Below are 17,879 nucleotides of genomic sequence, written 5' to 3' on the forward strand. Positions count from 1 at the left end.
CTTTGTTTCGTTGGACAAAGTCAAAATCTGGAGATAGGGTCATTCTGTGAACAAGGTCGACGGAGTTGACCGAAAATTTAGGGTAAGTCCCTATATTAATTCAGTGTTGGAAAGAAAGTTTAGCTATTCTATAATGTATTCTACCAACACAGATGAACTTTCATGCTAAGAGAGATATATCTTAAGTTAAGAAGGGTTTGGTTTCTCTTGGAAATGGCCAAGTCTCCAACAAAGATTATGTCAGGTGTTTTGGATGTGAAAAAGTGACTCTGTGTCTAACTCTAGCTCCCCATTGAGGGATGTAACAAAGGATAAGGGAAGATCATCGGTTTGAAGGGTTCATTTTTGTATTTTATACTGATGGGGGTCTGACGGTTGTTGTAATTTTAATAAAGAGCTGTGTCTGTCGTGTTACGTCGAACAAACAACATTGAGTTGCTTTTCTAATGGTGTTTGGATCCAAAGAGTAGCTGTATGTAGGGCTGTGCCCCTACCAAAAGCCCGTATCTGTACCTACTTTCCTCCTTCCATCCATTGATTGATGAAACAAAGGAATAAAAGTGTTCGCCAACAGTTTACATGTACCTAACAAATAGGCCAAACCTCCATGGCAACAATAAGGAGTACAGTACTATAGCTATGGAACCTTCTTGTTTCTAAGTGTGTCCCTTATATCATTATTGTAATATACAGCAATGTGCAAAGTCCAAAGCTGTCTATACCAACATAGAATAAGATAGGGTATTGCATATATTGACAAACAAAAAACTCTATGAAATGTGCAGGACTGTCAAAGATGCCAGTAAGTTGGGGTATCCTGTCAAGTAAAAGAGGCCAATACGTTGGGTGCGGGGATATCTTCCAGCAGTGAAGACACTGTGTATTGTATACTACAGAAATGAGTTGATAGCAATAGACCATCAGCATGGATGGAAGTCAGATTTTTATTAAAAACTATACATCCATGTACTGTAAATGCAGAAATGTGTGTTCTTCACCTTCACCGCAAACTCCAAACCATGTAGTGAAAATTTTTCCTTGAAAGTGTATGGCTGCGGTATATGGCACTACTGCAATCTCTAAACCACTGCAAACATTCCATTTTCCAACCACTGCAAAATTAAATACTTGCAAACTTGAATGCATTTACAGTACGTTGACCTGTATTCTAGACTGAACAGCGTTAATTATTTCCAAACAGTAACAAAGATGTGTCAGTTCAGGGAAGGTGAGTCAAGACAAGAATGAAATGTGCAAGACTCAGTCACCTTAGCAGGCCCTAAAAGTACTAGTCAGGCTGTTATGGCTTGTTATTATGTGTTGTTGTTTTTCCGATGGAATGCAAGTTCTATGTGAACTTCGTTTCTTGTAGACAGGTTCCATAGTGCAATTACATCTGAGTTACCATTAAAAAAAATCACATTGTAAGCCATGAAAAAGAGCCTGACATGTAGAGGCAACCACTAGTATGAGGGCTATGCCAGACAAGTCATGGTACTTCCAGGTCTCTGGTATGGTAACAGTTCCACTAAGCGATCCATTCCATGTACATGTATGTTACGTTATGATAAGTTATGTTGGACATTACGTGCAACCAAGACTGCAATATTATAGGTAATGCAGCGGTCACGTTTCCAAACCGGGGACCTCAAAGTGTAATACAAAGTACAAGTACAAAACACACTGAACGCCCCCCAAAAATGGTCACCAGCATTATTTGTGTATATTCCTTGTTAAACGCTTCATTTTCTGTTTCCGCAAACAACCCGGCCGGGACCTGGTTGAGAAATGTGACCATAGCACAACTTTTAGAAAATAAAACTGAAGATATTGACGTTATCTGATCAACGTGTTAGCTGAAACATCATGCTGAAAGTTTTCATCCCGTCTGTACACCTGTATGTAAGAGATGTTCAGCAAATTTTAGCTGACTGTAACCACACGATGTTAACGTTGTCAAGTGGCGTCACCACTGTTGGGAGACGCTGTGGAATCTAAGATGCCATTAACTGAACTAATAAAGTATTAGTTATACGTGATACCCTGTAAAATGTTATGTTCATGGAAAGGCTAAAATACATTGTCATTCATTGCAAACAATGAGGTAGTACTAGTAGGACAATATGGCTCATTTTTTCCACTTTGTTTTCTAGCAACTGGGGCTTACACTTCCGTAGTATTACTAGAGTAGCGTTAGAATCGTATTTTACTTGTACAATAGTATGCATTAGTTATAATATTTAGTTCTTCCAACTTGTGTTAAACCTTTCTTTTAGTCACTAAAAAGAAAGCTGAATAATATCGACGGCTTTGTGTCTTTTATTGTCTCCTTAGGCCATGTTAATTTGACTATATAGATATAGATGACATTCGCATCAGTTTTATCCGTTTCAAAAGAAAAACATTTTCGTGCTGTAAAACGTACAAAGCATTTGTAAAATAAGCACATATATGCCGTAAATTGCAAAACAAAATTTCTGAAAACGTATACTAATGTCACAGAATGCCAAGGAAATTCTAAAATCGAAGATATTAAAGAACAAAAACGAAAAATGTACTGTTCAGCATACCATATTCTACGTGCTAACTTGTTCAAACTTCCTGACCGCTGCTTTGATTTCATAATAAAGCAACTCTTTTGGCAAAACCTTTTTTTTATTCACACTCTCGCAACAGTTGTAGGGTTCCTAGGGGATATGTCGCCCACATAATCAAATCAACGTGGCCTAATTTAGGCTTCGTAAAACAGAAGAGTGTTGGAGAATGTCCCTGGGTGGAATTTTGTCGTACATCTCCTAGCTTTGAGTCCAGTCCTCAAGGAACGCTACTTTCGAGGAGCGACTAAAAGCAAAACAAGGCTGCACTCCAGGGTACACCTCCGTCATGTTGTCACCAGCGCGCCTAGCGGAATATGTTAGTGATGCAACCTTGCCCAGGATGCCGGTCTTGTGCATGACGACCCTGACGTCATCGCTCATGGTGTCCGAATACCCGATGTAGTCGTAGTGGATCTGTGAAGCATACAGGACAAGGCATAAATAATTGTGGTCGACGAAATTCACGTGTATATAAAGATACCGCGCAAATTATTTTACTTTTGCAATCGCTAAAAGAAGGAAAGTTACCTATTCTTCCTGCGCAGTGACTGGCTCATCCATATGAAGCTATGGGGTATTGCCTGGAGTCGCGCGGCGAAATGATTCGAATCCATTTTCCTCTGTTAAAATGGATGTTGGGTGGGAGGGGTGGGAGGATTGAAATTGTTCGACCCTCGTCTAGACAAATTTGACAAGTTTAATTACAGATGCACGGCATAGCAGCAGTAGCTGAATTGCGCCGCCATTCACATTTCTATACATTAAAACCAGCCTTAATAAAATCCGTTCGTTATCTTACAAACTTAAAGCAAATACATTTGCAAGCATTTCAGAATTGTACCAATTCCAAACATCACTCCTCTCGTGTCACCCTCCCATTTTTTTCTCTACTCATAGTTTATCTTTCGCCGAGCTACCAGGCTATGCGGATGAGTCTGTCTAACTACGCAGTAATTAGTCAGCTTTTGCCTATATAGATAGCTCAGATGGATAAGCCAATCACAGCGCAGGAAAAATAGCCACCAACTTGGCCGACAGGCTGAATAAAGGTTCAGAAACTTGAACTATGCGGCTCCAGATGTCTCACTGAGGGATGACTACGGTGCAATAGATGTCGGTTAGCTGAGGGATGAGTCCACTCTACTATATAAGGAAAGCCACCAACTTGTTACGTATACATCCAAGTAAATCGAGATGATGGTGGAGAGTAGGTCTGGGTAGCGTTTTTTCTTATTGGACCGGTCCAGAAAAAACGGACCTGAAAAAATTAGGTGGACCGGATGTTAGACCTATTAGACAATTAACAGATTATTTCATGGCATTCACACGTTTTGGCGCTTGCAGGTGGAAGAAAATAAGAGTGAAGTAGAGTAGAGTTTATGGTCATTTCTACCAAGTTTTACAGTCAATCGTGCAGGTGCAGATGAGCGTTGTAGGATTTTAAAACGCCAGTGTATGTCTAATACTCCACCAAACAGATTTCTTTGTAGTGAAATGGATTATTGGCATGAGTCATTTTGAATCAGGTTCAGGTCCGGACCTGGACCTGATCCCCTGAACCGGACCTGGACGTGAATTTTCTGTACCGGTACCCACCACTAGTGGAGAGGATAAATGTTTGCAAGTCAGAGCCAGCTTGCAGGACGCATGCGCCCAAGGGCTGATCCGTATTTGCTTATAAGGGACCGCCAAATGACCACAATAGGCAAGGTGGTACTTGTGGGGAGGTCAAAAGTACAATTTTGGTCGTAGCTGTCTTTAAAGCTGCCATGGAGCTCCGTAGATTCTAAATTGACATATCCGCAATTAGATCGCCATCTCCCCCCTGAATCTGTAGCGAAACTTCCCTGGTTCACGTAATCAACCATAAACACCTGAACGGCAGGTGAGACAGATGATTTTCATTCGAATCGATTAATCAGAAGGGAAGAACCAAGACACACACAAAAAACAACCTTCCGGACCTCCGGTCGCATCGTACTGACGATGCCATCGTCTTCAAGGTAAGTCCACATTCCTTCTGGTAAATCCTTTCCGTCTTTTGAGCAGAGGTACGATTCCTGCAACATTTGCTGCGTACCTTCTCCTGTATACCACAGTCTTCCAGCTGCGAAGGGCATGGTCCATGGACATGGGTGCACAGACTCGTCTTATTAGTCATAGCTATGTCTACGGTAGGAGTTGTACAAAATGGCCTAACGGCACAGGAGTCTCCCTTTATGTTATATTAAATTGATAATGTGATGCGATTATTGATGTATTTTAATTTATTTCAATGGTTACTATTAAGGCTCATTTGCATCTGCAATTTCATAACTTCCAAATTGGATTAAGGTTAATAATTCGATTATTTGTGATAACTACACAATTTAGACTCATGTCTGCAACTTGTTTTAAAAAAGATTTAATTGAATTTCCAGGGCATAAAACTAGTTAAGTTTAGCCCGCTTCTATGTCGGCCAATCGTCTCATCTTCTTTTCTTGTTTATTTGCACTCAGATGCCTGAAATTCAAGAATCCTGGTAGTAGTACCTGTAACCATGATCTTGTTACTTTTGATCGTGTTTATGATGACATCATTGTTTGCTTATACAAAGATCCATGATCCTGGCAGTGCCGATGGTCCTGTACATTGTAGTCGTAGTTATAATGATATCATTGTTTGTTTGTTTGTTTGTTTGTCTGTGTGTTTGTACACAGATCCATGCTGAAGAACCTAGCGGTATCCATGGTCCTGTACCTTGTAGCCGTGTTTATAATGACATCGTTGTTTGTTTGTTTGTTTATGTTTTTTGTTTGTTTGCTTGTCTGTACACAGATCCATGCTGAAGAACCTAGCAGTACCCATGGGCCTGTACCTTGTGATCGTGTTTATAATGACGTCAGTATCTATTTATTAGCTTGTTTGTTTGTTTGTTTGAACAAAGATCCAAGTTGAAGAACCTAGCGGTACCCATGGTCCTGTACCTTGTAGCCGTGGTGATGATCACGGCCTACTTCCGACCTAGCTACCAGCGGCTGTACCGGGACTCCGGTGAGCCTTACCCCGTTCTTCAGCGGTCTTGTGTCCAGATTGTATATCCTGGATACCATCCTATTTCTACCGGGGCTCCTTACCCTTATAAGGAGCCTCTGGGTTCTGGACCAAAGCGCCCTGCCGTTACGCCATACGACCCCACAAGATAAAACTTTATCTGTTTCTGAGTAAATAGTACTGTTGTGAGGAGCCACGGTAGAACTAGGGTGGTACCCAGGCTAGAGACTGTGTTCTTTAGTTTGTTGCATTTTTTTAGGACATTCATGCAAGAATGTCTGAGGTATGTATAGCTATGCTGCATTAGTAAATCTCTTTGAATTCACCGGTGGGCGTTAGATAACGGAGTTATGAGGGTTAACTGTTATTTCGTGTCATCCATCCTTTTCTGTGTTTAGCCATCCTCCTATGCACGGTCCCCAACTGCTAGCTAACTGCCTATTGTACTGACCCCAAGGAGTTTCGACACAACTGTGGTCCCTCTGCGTAGGAGAATGTGTTTAGCATGACCAATTTATTGTGTTCTTTTATGAAACCTATTCTTACTCTCTGATCGAATTTTCCTCACACGACGTCATCAAGTGTCCCCCCAATCCACCAACACGGTGGCCGCTTGATGACGTCATGACCACGTGACTCCATTCGCACCATATTAGGAGAGCTGCCCCCCGGCTGGGAGCGGCACCTGCTGGAGTCGAAGTCGAAGTCGGAGTCGGAGTGGGAAACTCGCATGGAGAAAATCCACCGTGACAGGAGGGCGACACTGCACAGGGCCTGCCAGAAATTCAACTTAGAGGTATGAGCTTAATTCAAAGGCTATAGAAATAGTTAAGCTATCATCATCATCCGGGCGTGCTGGTTGCACGGAAGGACATGACTCTCCCCCTCCATCCTTCCCTATCGTTCATAGAATTGGACGATCTTCAACTGAGCAGTCAGTATCTTCACAAAGTTGATGTAGATATGTTTTGCGTGGTCTACCTATGCTTGCATGACCATGTTTTGGAGTCCATGCTATGTTATGCTATGGACTATACAGGTGCAAAAGTTCTCAAGCAAGTGTTGCTGTGTTCAACTATTCGTACTTTTCTTGCTATCCCCTGCCCCCCAGGGCCCTCCCCCTTCCCCCAGGAGACTGCACAAGCTGCGGTACAACGACCCCTACCGGCTGGTGTACTGTGACGTGGCGAAGGCCGGCAGTACTACAATGAAGAAGATCCTGGCCAGGGTGGACCCGAACTACGACTACATCAGGGAGAACGGGCTGCACGATCAGGACGCGTTCAAGGACCTCAGTCAGTAAGTGGGACGAAGTCGTTGTAACTACGGTATCACCGCATGTACTGTATTTACCAATGGTACGTAAAAAGTATATAGAAGATCAATCTCCTGTAGTTCACGGGCTGATTTTTGGCGCTTTCGGGCGTAACCCCCACGTAGCCCCTGGAACAACCTGCGTCTACCGGCCTAAATTTGGGCCTGGCCGGGCCCCGGATTTTTTTAAGACTTAGGGTTATGAGAAAAGGACTCATGAAGTCCTCCTCCCCTTCGACTCTAAGTGAACAGCTAAGGAAGAAGAGGTGTATTTTTTAAGGTTAGCGTGCTTGCTGACGTGTGCGTGTGCGCGGGGGGGGGGGGGTGCACGTGCACGTGTGTGTGAATCTATGTCTGTGAAAACTTAAATAGTTTGGGATTGATATTCATTATATTTAGCATATGATGGGATTGATTCATTTGTCATTTTTCCATCAAAAATTCCTACACAGGTTCCCTGCCGGTTCTCCGGCCCTGACCTCCCGCCTGACGAACTACACCAAGTTCATGATAGTAACAACGACAGTAACAGTAACAGTGACAGTAACGGTATCAGTAACAGTAACAGTGACAGTAACAGTGACAGTGACAGTAACAGTGACAATATCAATAACAGTAACAGTAACGGTGACAGTGACAGCGACAGTCACAGTCAAAGTCACAGTCACAGTAACAATAACAATCATTTGTCCATAACAAATTCCGACACAGATTCCCCGCCGGTTCTCCCGCCCTGACTTCCCGCCTGACGAACTACACCAAGTTCATGATCGTGCGGGAGCCGCTGGAGAGACTCCTGTCGGCGTACCAGGACAAGTTCCGGTACGGCAGGGCTGTCCGGGAATTCGAGAGGAACTACGGAGAGCACTTCCTGGAAGTCAGGACCCCCAACGACGCCGAAAGGTTCACTTTCACTTTAATTTTTTACTTTATTGTTTGAACAGAACATCATAACAACTGACGTCATTGACCTGTTTTTCCGGTAAGCATGGGGAGCAATTGCATAACATTTAAAATATTGTATCAACGTCAAAACATATTATCATGATAAAAAGCCAGGGGGAAGTTACCGTGGTGTAGTTGTAGAGCTGTGCTTTTATTTAGTTTTAAAAATGACATGAACTGTGGGCGTGCCTCTTTGGCTAAGAGGTAAAGAAACTATTCCATAATTGATGCTGAACTGAAGCGCTAAAGGCACAGTCACACCAACGTGCATGTCAAGAATGTTATTCTAGTTTTTACTTAAATGTTGTCTCATAGCTTGGCTATCTTGATGTTCTTGTTTTTTCTTAGCAGTATATTCAAGAGAGGGAAGAAGCAAATTCTTGTATTTTCTAACTTTCCCAAGATCAAAACAAAAATTCCATTTCTCAAAGTTTCTTGATATTTGAAAACAAGAACATTCTTTGACTTTGACTTTGACTTTCATGAATGTTTAATATTCTAGTCTTTACATAACATCCCCCATTCCCCCACAGGTGGCAAAAGGCTGCCCGTGCAGCTGACACGAAGGCCCGTCTGAACATAACGTTTGCGGAGTTCGTGCGGGTGGTAGTTCAACATCACTCACTCACTCACTAAACTTCCACCTATTCTCTTACACAGGTGGCAGACGGCGGCTGCCCGTACAGCTCGGAAGGCCCGTCTGAACGTGACGTTTGCGGAGTTCGTGCGCGGGGTGCTCACGGGAGAGGAGCGGTACTTCAACATCCACTGTCGCCCACTCTCACTAACTAAACTTGCATCTATTCCCCCACAGGTGGCAAAAGGCTGCCCGTGCAGCTGACACGAAGGCCCGTCTGAACATAACGTTTGCGGAGTTCGTACGGGGCGTGCTCACGGGAGAGGAGCGGTACTTCAACATCACTCACTCACTCACTCACTAAACTTCCACATATTCTCTTACACAGGTGGCAGAAGGCTGCCCGTGCAGCTCACTCTAAGGCCCGTCTGAACATAACGTTTGCGGAGTTCGTGCGCGGTGTGCTGACGGGAGAGGATCGGTACTTCAACATCCACTGGCAGCCGCAGCACCTCATCTGTCACCCCTGCAGGGTCAGTGAAAGCTAGCAAATCTTACCTGTGGTGGGGTCGTGTGGCGTAACTGCAGATTATTTGACCCAGAAATAATTGTGCGTACTTAAAGCCCGGACTTGGAATTGGACCTAAAAATGTGTAGGTCCAAGTCCAAAAAAAACAAAAACCTAAATGTCTGGAGCCAAGTCCGGACTTGCAAAGAGCAATCTGTCACTTATATTCCCTTTTTTGGTTCTAAACCTTTAAAACCTTCCATAGACAGTGAAATTTGCACTGGAAAAAGACAAGAAACTTTTTGTGTTTACACTGGCTGTATATACTTTGCATGTATTTTTCACATTGCATTTCAATGCTTTAACATGCAATTTTATATGCACCATCCTCCCTAGCTCCCCCTCAAAAAAATTTCTAGTGCACATAATATGCAATGATGACTTAAAAGTCCGGACCTGAATCTGAACTGCTGGACCTGAATCCGGACCTGAACCTGAATATGAGTTTAGGTACGCACCACTACACAGAACCCAGATGTCCTGGGTTCGTATCCTGTCGTGCCCCCGATCCTGTGCTACCTGGTACGACTTTCTACCCTTCATGTATCTGTATGTGTAACGTTGTCATTTGTGTATTTTATGCCCAGGAAGACTAGCATTGTACATTGTTTGTATCTCTGCTAATGGGCGAATAAAGCCTCTAAAGCCTCTAAACCCAGGTGTACAAATGGGAACCTAGTTCATCTTGATCTGTGAGCTGACCTATATCTGTTGTTTTTGAGAACAGTGTATTTAGGGATATCAAGTCGGGTGGTGGTTTCGAACTGAAATATTTTCACGATTTTGCACTTCGAAACCACCGTTCTTTTTTTTTTCAATTTTGCTTTTGGGCAGACGGGGACAATGTGGCACTGCACTCAAGTTTTGTAACTTATATTAACAGTGACACATACACGGTACAGACGTAAAGGTAGTCTTTTACCTCCCCGACCGAACCACCGTTCGTCGACTTAGGACCGCTGAATGACCGGATTTCAAGAATACCGGATATAGGTTTTCCTGCGGATAAATGTGACCTAGCAGAAAAAGGTGTAAAATGTTTATATGAATCTGCCATGGAAACTTAACATATTTTATCTGTCGCTACAGATCCACTACGACTATATCGGTCATCTTGAGACCATGCATGATGACGTCAAGTACATCATGCGCAAGACCGGCATCATCGAGAAGGTTGCACCACCAAAGCAGACCGCTAGGCGCGCTGGGAACAACCTGGCGACCATGTACGCGCAGATCCCGCTGAGTCACATTCGGCAGCTGGGAAGGATGTACGCCTTTGACTACATCGCCTACAGTTTTCATTTTGAAGACACTGTGAGAAACATTGTGAAGGGGTGGGAGGACGAAATGCATCTATGAAAGAGACAATGTAAGGTTAAGGGTGTAACAGGGCATCTGTTATAACTATAGATATGGCCAGATAGCAGTAATACTCAAGCAACTGGATATGATTTTGGAAATGACCAGACGTTTAAGTTGCATCTACTATCATTTGTTAGTGACTCTGAAACTTCAGACCGTTTCCAAAATCACATCCTTTGCTTGAGTGACTGCTTTCTTGTTACCTGGATGTCTAACCTTCATCGACATAACCAAGGAGGTTAAAAATTGACGTAACTATAGACGTGAGTGAGTGGTCAGTCAAATATAGCCCGAGAAGACCACTTCGAGACCGATAAAATCTGGTTTATGTTGAAAGATGGTCGCTACAGACAGGATTCTTAATGCTTGTGTCCATGGGAAATATTGTCTACGGGGCCGCCAGAAAGTGGTCGCATTGACCAGATGGTCCTTAATCCTATAAATCTAGATGAGGTCACTTGAAAAGGTTTGACTATACTGTGGAAGTTTTTGTAACGTTATCTTTGTTATGAAATAGACAATATGTTCGGTTAAGTGCGTGAAAGAGGACACTTGACAATTCTTAAGTTGATAACTTCTTTCTTTTTGTATGTGCTAGATTCTACAACAATTGTTGAGTTGCAACTGCCTCAACAGCTTGTACACACGTTTCCTCTTGGTTATGTTCATAATTCCTACATTCAAAGCATGGAATATAGCTTTCAATCTATTAAAAAGCTAACCACAAAGGTGTCTGAAGCAGTTGCATCATGTAGTGCACAGTAGTACATAGGGCAGCAGGTTTCCTTGCTGTTTCAGCAGCGAGGTGATATTTCTACAGGTAGGGGTTGCTAGCCCTTCTTCTTCGACGTATTCGAGGCACATCTTCGAACACAAGACCCCCCCCCCCCCATTTTACGTCCCTACAGAAAGACGGCCGGTGCAACCCCAACCAATGCCCTTCGCAGGATTTCAACTGGTTAGTAATTGTGACCAGAAGCCGGGCAGCTGTGAGGCTGCTAACGTTTCCAGTTGAGCTGCAGAGACATCCCCATAGGAAGCCTCTAGCTCTAGATGATCCAGTCGCACCACTCTCATCAGTTAGGATACGTTAGGCATACTGGCGATGTTGTAGAGTTAGGCAAACGACCATGGCCTTCTGTTGGGATCGTTTCATGGCCAGAAACATAGATGGCGGCATGACACAGTATTTCGCCTATTGGGATTTACATGGTTAAAGACCCCAAATGAAGAGACACTTCAAAACCTATAGCAAAGAATTTGATATATTCAAGTTCAGGGTATAGCCTACAAAATATCTTAAAATGAGCTTAAATTTGCCGACTCGTTCTCCTTTAAAAGCCAATTCTATTTTACCCCAGCGGAACTGCAGCCGAAGTACAGGCAGTCGCTGCAAGAATATCAGGCCCAAATTCATGCCGACCGAACAAACATCGTAATTCAACTTATATTGTCCCAAAGCTTTATACCCGAACTACTATAAATACTATGTTATGCGACCATATCAGAACCGGGGATGGAACGCACGTCATCATAACTATCCAGCTAGCGACTACCTGTCAGCTCTTGTAACTCTGTTAACTCCAGCTACATCTATTCCAACTGCGACACTTTCACGTCTCATCATTGACCACGGTCAACGCGGGAATGAAAAGAGATGAAAGTTGAAGGGGAGAGTGGTGGCAGAGGAGGTAGAAATGGTGTACAAGAATTGAACTGGAGCGGGGGTGGGCAAATTTATCATAACCAACCTATTAAATGATGTGGTGTTGTACAGACTGATGTAAACTTTGTATTTTATGTATGATTTGCTTCCCGACAACACGCTACAGGCTTATTAGCTTATGATCCACTTCCGTCGTCGGCGACGATTCTTATATGAGGAATAGTCGCGGGCCCCCCGCTGAAGGGTCGCGAGACTGGGTCCGAGGTGCTCGCACAATGATTCGAGGAAAAACCTTGCACGACTATTTTGATCCTCTTTAGACAGCCTAAAAATACCGTCGCCGGCGACGAAGTCGACAACAACAGTCGCACGACTATGAAAGTGTTGTCTGTTTGAAGTGGGCAGTAAGTATTTACGACGTTACTGTGGAGAGAGCGCGCTTGATGTGTGACGAGCACCATGGAAACACCTACATGTATTTGACATATGATGATATGAATCATGAAGGAAGCAAGGAACACACTATTCATTTATTTATTTATTGAGATATGGTAAGCACGTTGTCATCAAAGCTTTTGACCTCGTGCCAAAAAGTTGCCGAGCTAGGTAGTCATGATGATTTTCACACCGCTTGACAGCAGGGCGGAGGCAATGGGCCGAGATAAACACTCTGAGTATTGACAATGGCCCTAGTCTTTTCACGTGCATTACTTGGTAGCGAAGGAATTTTCTTCCTTATGGAAACAAAGGGATGTTATTATAGATACTAAGCTATCAAACCCGTGCTGTGACACGATGTCGATGGTATCAGTGCGAGTGTGGATTGTCACCGATGTTCGTCTGGCCTGTCTCTTCGCCGGTCTCAATTGGACCAGAACGGCTATCGGGGAAGCGCACAGTCTATCTATCCGTATGGCACCTAGCTCCCAGCAATTTGTTGAGCAACAGCCCCTAATAACTGCGGTATTTTCAAGCCTCATTCTCGGCCACAGTCAATGTGGCATTAGAAAGAAATAAAACGTGAAGAGGGTCGGAGTGGGAGAAGTGGTCTTCTTGTTCTTGATCTTGATTGGGTACTGGACAACGCCCCTCAGTTGGGGCAAAGCGTCCAGGGGGAGTGCTGCGCCTTAATGTTCCCTGAGGCGTTGGAGAACTGCCTCCTTGAACTTTGGAGCGTCTGTGATCTCCGTGACCTCGTACGGTAGGGAGTTCCAATCTCTCACGGTTTGTGGGAAGAAGGAATGTTTGTAGCAGTCTTTGTGAAAAGGTAGAGCCTTGTAAGAATTTGGGTTTGAGTGTCGCGATTGGCGCGGTACAGGCTTTAGATGAGTTTCGACCGGTAGGGCTACTTTGTGGTGTCTTGCTTTCTGTAAAATTGTTAATCTATTTGCTGTCCTTCTGTTGCGTAAAGTGTCCCACCCCAAATCAGAGACAAGTTTGGTGACACTATCATAACTATGATACGAATTTGTGACAAATCTGGCCGCTCTTTTTTGAACGGACTCTAGCTTAGCAATGTGCTCTTTGTGGTATGGATCCCAGGCAGCGCTGGAATACTCTAAATGTGGTCTAACAAGGGATGTATATGCATTTGTTTTGACTGATTTGGGGCAGTTATAAAGATTGCGTCTCACAAAGCCTAACGTCTTGTTAGCCTTGGAAGCACTGTACTGTATGTGTTGTGACCAAGAGAGCTGGTTGTTGAGCGTGACTCCTAAGTATTTGTGGTTGTTAGTCTCGGCTAGAACATGACTTCCTAATTTGTAGTCGTAGAGTTTAGGTTTACGTTTGTGGGTATAACGCATAACAAAACATTGGTGAGGTGGGGGGAGGGGGAGGAAAGTGACACCAAAACGTTATGCAAAAAATGAAGTATGATATCGATATAAATTCATATACCAGTATAGATATGCTATAGAGGGAGACCATGATGTGTAGGAAGACAGAAATACTAGTATGTCAGCGCCAGAGCTGGTGAGTACACCTATTTGACTGGTAAGCACGTAGGTCTTGTCTTCTCTCTTTGCCATTATATTCTGTACACACACTGGTACGATAACTTGCACCGTAACCAAGTCACACGGGAATAAAAAGTTGAGAATCATCAAATTGACAAAGATAAGCAAACACATGATCTTTCGTGTTTTGACGCGGCAATTTTGACTCTACTCCGGAGTGACACTTGAATACATGATCGTGTATTGCGACATCGTGAACAATAGACAACAGCAGAAGAAGGAAGTAAATTTCACCTGTGACGCGTGATGTGTTGGATCTGTCATGCACATGTCTGTTGGCCGTCGTCCAAACTGAACGCACTTTATTACCTCCGTGGAAAATGGAGGTATAGTTTTTGGTCTCTGCCTTGTCTGTTTATCTGTTTGTCTGTCTGTCTGTTTGTGTTTCAGGATATTTGTGGTCAGCATAACTCTAGTTAGTTAGTTTTAGTTTTGCCACGTTTGTGGAAGGATTGACATAACAGGTGACAATTACCCTTCCAAGATGTCAACCAGGAGACCACGTAAGGTTTGAACCACTCACACCGGGAAAGACCCTTACTCTTTTCGATAAGAGTTCTTTAACCTGTTCGAGGTGTGACTCTCCTCAAACATGGGACCTCCATTTAACGTCCTATCCGAGGGACGGCCCTAACCGAAGCTAGGTACTCATTTTCACCTGAGTAAAGTGAGGAAAGTAGTAGCAGCATCTCTTCCCCCTAATTCAGAAACATCAAGCTTCGGCAAGATTGACTTTACCGACTCAGTATACAAATAAGGGGTTACGAGGGCTGTTCTAGAAAATGCCTTCCCCATTCACGTGTTTTAAAGCGCCACTTGATAATTGTTCATGACCTGCCCAAATGTTGACGCTACACAGAGCTGACACCTCTATCTACGGGATGCACGGCGACATCGCCGCAGATCGGCGGGGTTTTATCCTGGGATGCTTTACCGAGAAAAGTGAACAATAGACAATGGCTAGGTTTGAGGACTCGCCAAGAAGGAAGAAATTCCACCTTTGTAATCGGACCTGCTACTTGTTGGACAGGTGTGTTGAATCTGTTCTGCGCATGTCTGCTGGCCATTTTCCAACTCTATTTGCATGCATACTCGCAGTTGCACGACGTTCGAAACCGTCATGATAAAAACAAATTGATGGGTTTTATGCGGGGAAGAAATAATGGACACTACATTCGGCACCAATGCAGAAAGACAATTATTTGCTACCATTGGAACATACCCTGCATGTATATGTACCCTTTGTTGTTTATATACTGAGCTCAGAAAGCCGTATTACATGGTATTTTATAACATCTCGACTGATAGAGGCCACCTCACCAAGATCTTAATAAAGACTAGAGCTGTTCAGTTGAAAATTTAGGTACCATTTTTGTGTTGGAATACAGTCTAACTCGTTCCAGAATGACATCAACTTAGATGAACTTTCAAGCTAACATCTGAGCAGATTTTATTCTTCGGCCGCAAATCAGTTGACCCATGGCACACAGCATGATAACGTATAAGTAGAAGCTCTTCCCACACAATGAGATATTGTGAGCGCATTCGTGTCATCAAAGATTTTGATATCCTGCCAAAAAGTTGTCGCGTATGACACGAGGGTGGATACATTGATGCGTGACTTCGTATTAACAATGGTGCCAGTCTTTTCTGGACAGAAAGAGCCGCCACCTGCATTATATTACGTGATAGCGATGGAATTTTCTTCCTCATAGAAGTTAAGGTATAAAACCCGAGTTATGACCCCCCTGTGCTCAGTTCCAGCGCCGACACGACCACGACGATGGCATCGGCACGAGCGTGGGTCCTCGCAGCGGTTCTCCTGGTCTGCCTCCTCGCCGGTCCCACCGACGGCTGGCGGAGGCGACGCCGCCGACGCTGCACGTATTACAGATCGGCCCTACCCGGCGCCGTCAACAACTGGGACCAGCCCTTCACCTTCCAGTGTTACGGAAACCAGGCCATCTACCGTGTCCAGAGCGTCCACTGCAACAGGGCCGAGGACCGAGTCTGGCGGTTCCAGTGCAGGTCTGTTCCGGGGCTTTCTTACTTCAACTGGCACTACTGGTCGCCATGGATCAACACCTTTGACAACTACATGAACTACAACTGTCCGTTCAACGGCGTCGTCACCGGCTTCAAGAGCGAGCATTCCAACAGCCGCGAGGACCGCCGCTGGAAGGTGAGTTGATTGTGACAACACTCTATCAATGGCGTTTGAACCAAACTTCAGTTGTTTTTTTTGCCCACACCATTTAGCTGTGCCTAAGATACGTTGTTTTCATGTTGCGTTGCGTTTGTCCAGGCACCTAGTTACAACAAAGAAACTTGAAAAACAAACTTACATTTGTCCTACTTTTCCGCCAAGCGCTCAACTAAAAATAACGGATAGTCCGTGGTCCATTGTTCATAGTGCTTGACGGTCGGAATTTAAACGTAAAAAGAACCTGTAAGAGCATCTGTCTCCTCTGTCACCACCAGTGAATTTGGACAGCTCTTCAGTTAGCTAAACTAGATCGATATCATTTCCCTTTCACAGGTGAGGTGCTCCACCAAGTGGGGAATGACAACCTACAACTGCTACTCGTCCCCTTATGCGAACTACTGGGACGCCGCCATGAACTACTACGCTCCCTATGGCTACTACTTACGGGGCATGTATGGACACCACGACAATGGCCGAGAGTAAGTAGCTTTTTTTTGCAGATACCAAGATAGCCACAATCTATGCAAGAGGTTTAAGAGAACGTTTGTCTGTACCAAACTTGAGAAAATGTTGAGTAATTCTGAGAATGACAAGTCTCTAGGTACAACAATTGCCGTACCAGACTCTAAATACGAAACAAATAAGAAGCTACAAAATGTATTTAAAGGAGATGGAAAACTTTCGTCGTTTCGAAAAGTAAGCTTAAAATGAAAATAAAGATAATGATTATATAAGATGTATCAAGTTTACCCTTCACGAATTCTCTAATGACTATTTCCGCTTGTATTTATCCAAAATGTGAATGATTTGGGTCTAGAAGATATGAAAACACCAGTGTTTACACTTTAGAAACACCAGAAATCACTGGATTCCCTTTATGCTCAAAGGAGAAGTACTCTTTCAAACGATTACAAAATTGGTCGCTAGACTGGCATTTTCTAGTACATGTTGTTTATTTGATATTCTGGCCAGACTGATACCGGTATATCCCTCCACATGGTGCACTGGTATTGTAAACATTATGTTGTACATAGTTACCAGTTTAAAAAAGTATAAAATCTGCCGTTTGTTTCTGCAGGGATCGGCGCTATGGATTCCGCTTGTGCAGGATCAGGTTGTAGCGATCTGGCCTGGCGGTACAACAACACTGAGTGTGGATCCGATACAGTCAAATTAAGTTTCAATATTTTTGCACTTAGTTGCATTGGCCATGATATATAAGTGTTTTATGATAAAATTTCGCTTTGTCATTTTAGTCCGGACCAACACGTGCATGTTTTTCTATTTAGTGAAAGGTTCACAATACTTCATTCCTCTGATTTAAATCCGCAGTGATTATTTAAATCGACGGTGATTTTGCCTGAAGTGAATTAATTATCATTGAAGCGGTGTTTGCTATGTACATGTATAGTTATCACGTTTGTTGATTCACAGTGTTCTTCGTCGTCTGCAGTCCTTCTGTAGTAGTTTCATTTTGCTCAATATACCTGTCTTCTATTCACATTTGAGGTTCTGTCATAACTATGATTTAAAGGAAGTGAAGCTAGTTGCACCACAAACTACCGGCAATAAATCCTAAAAGAATTGAC

General features: G+C 43.5%; 2 protein-coding genes across 4 annotated transcripts; both read left to right on the forward strand.

The window, feature by feature from the left end:
- Nucleotides 1-5,525: 5,525 nt before the first annotated feature.
- On the forward strand, nt 5,526-10,401 carry LOC118414647 (carbohydrate sulfotransferase 11-like). Of its 3 annotated transcripts, none has more exons than XM_035818836.1 (7): nt 5,526-5,631; nt 6,288-6,427; nt 6,743-6,930; nt 7,657-7,848; nt 8,424-8,484; nt 8,917-9,000; nt 10,125-10,401. In XM_035818836.1, the coding sequence occupies exons 1-7, from the start codon at nt 5,553-5,555 to the stop codon at nt 10,395-10,397; spliced, it is 1,017 nt and encodes a 338-aa protein (XP_035674729.1). In that variant the 5' UTR covers nt 5,526-5,552; the 3' UTR covers nt 10,398-10,401. The 3 variants fall into 3 exon arrangements, with proteins under 3 accessions (XP_035674729.1, XP_035674730.1, XP_035674728.1); XM_035818837.1 differs by lacking the exon at nt 8,424-8,484 and adding an exon at nt 8,705-8,777 and having other exon boundaries at nt 8,929-9,000; XM_035818835.1 differs by lacking the exon at nt 8,424-8,484 and having other exon boundaries at nt 8,856-9,000.
- A 5,414-nt stretch (nt 10,402-15,815) lies between these two features.
- On the forward strand, nt 15,816-17,879 carry LOC118414667 (hemagglutinin/amebocyte aggregation factor-like). Its single transcript, XM_035818864.1, has 3 exons — nt 15,816-16,266; nt 16,624-16,769; nt 17,369-17,879. The coding sequence occupies exons 1-3, from the start codon at nt 15,868-15,870 to the stop codon at nt 17,409-17,411; spliced, it is 588 nt and encodes a 195-aa protein (XP_035674757.1). The 5' UTR covers nt 15,816-15,867; the 3' UTR covers nt 17,412-17,879.

This window comes from Branchiostoma floridae, chromosome 4 (genome assembly GCF_000003815.2).
Source record: "Branchiostoma floridae strain S238N-H82 chromosome 4, Bfl_VNyyK, whole genome shotgun sequence".
NCBI classification, from domain to species: domain Eukaryota; kingdom Metazoa; phylum Chordata; class Leptocardii; order Amphioxiformes; family Branchiostomatidae; genus Branchiostoma; species Branchiostoma floridae.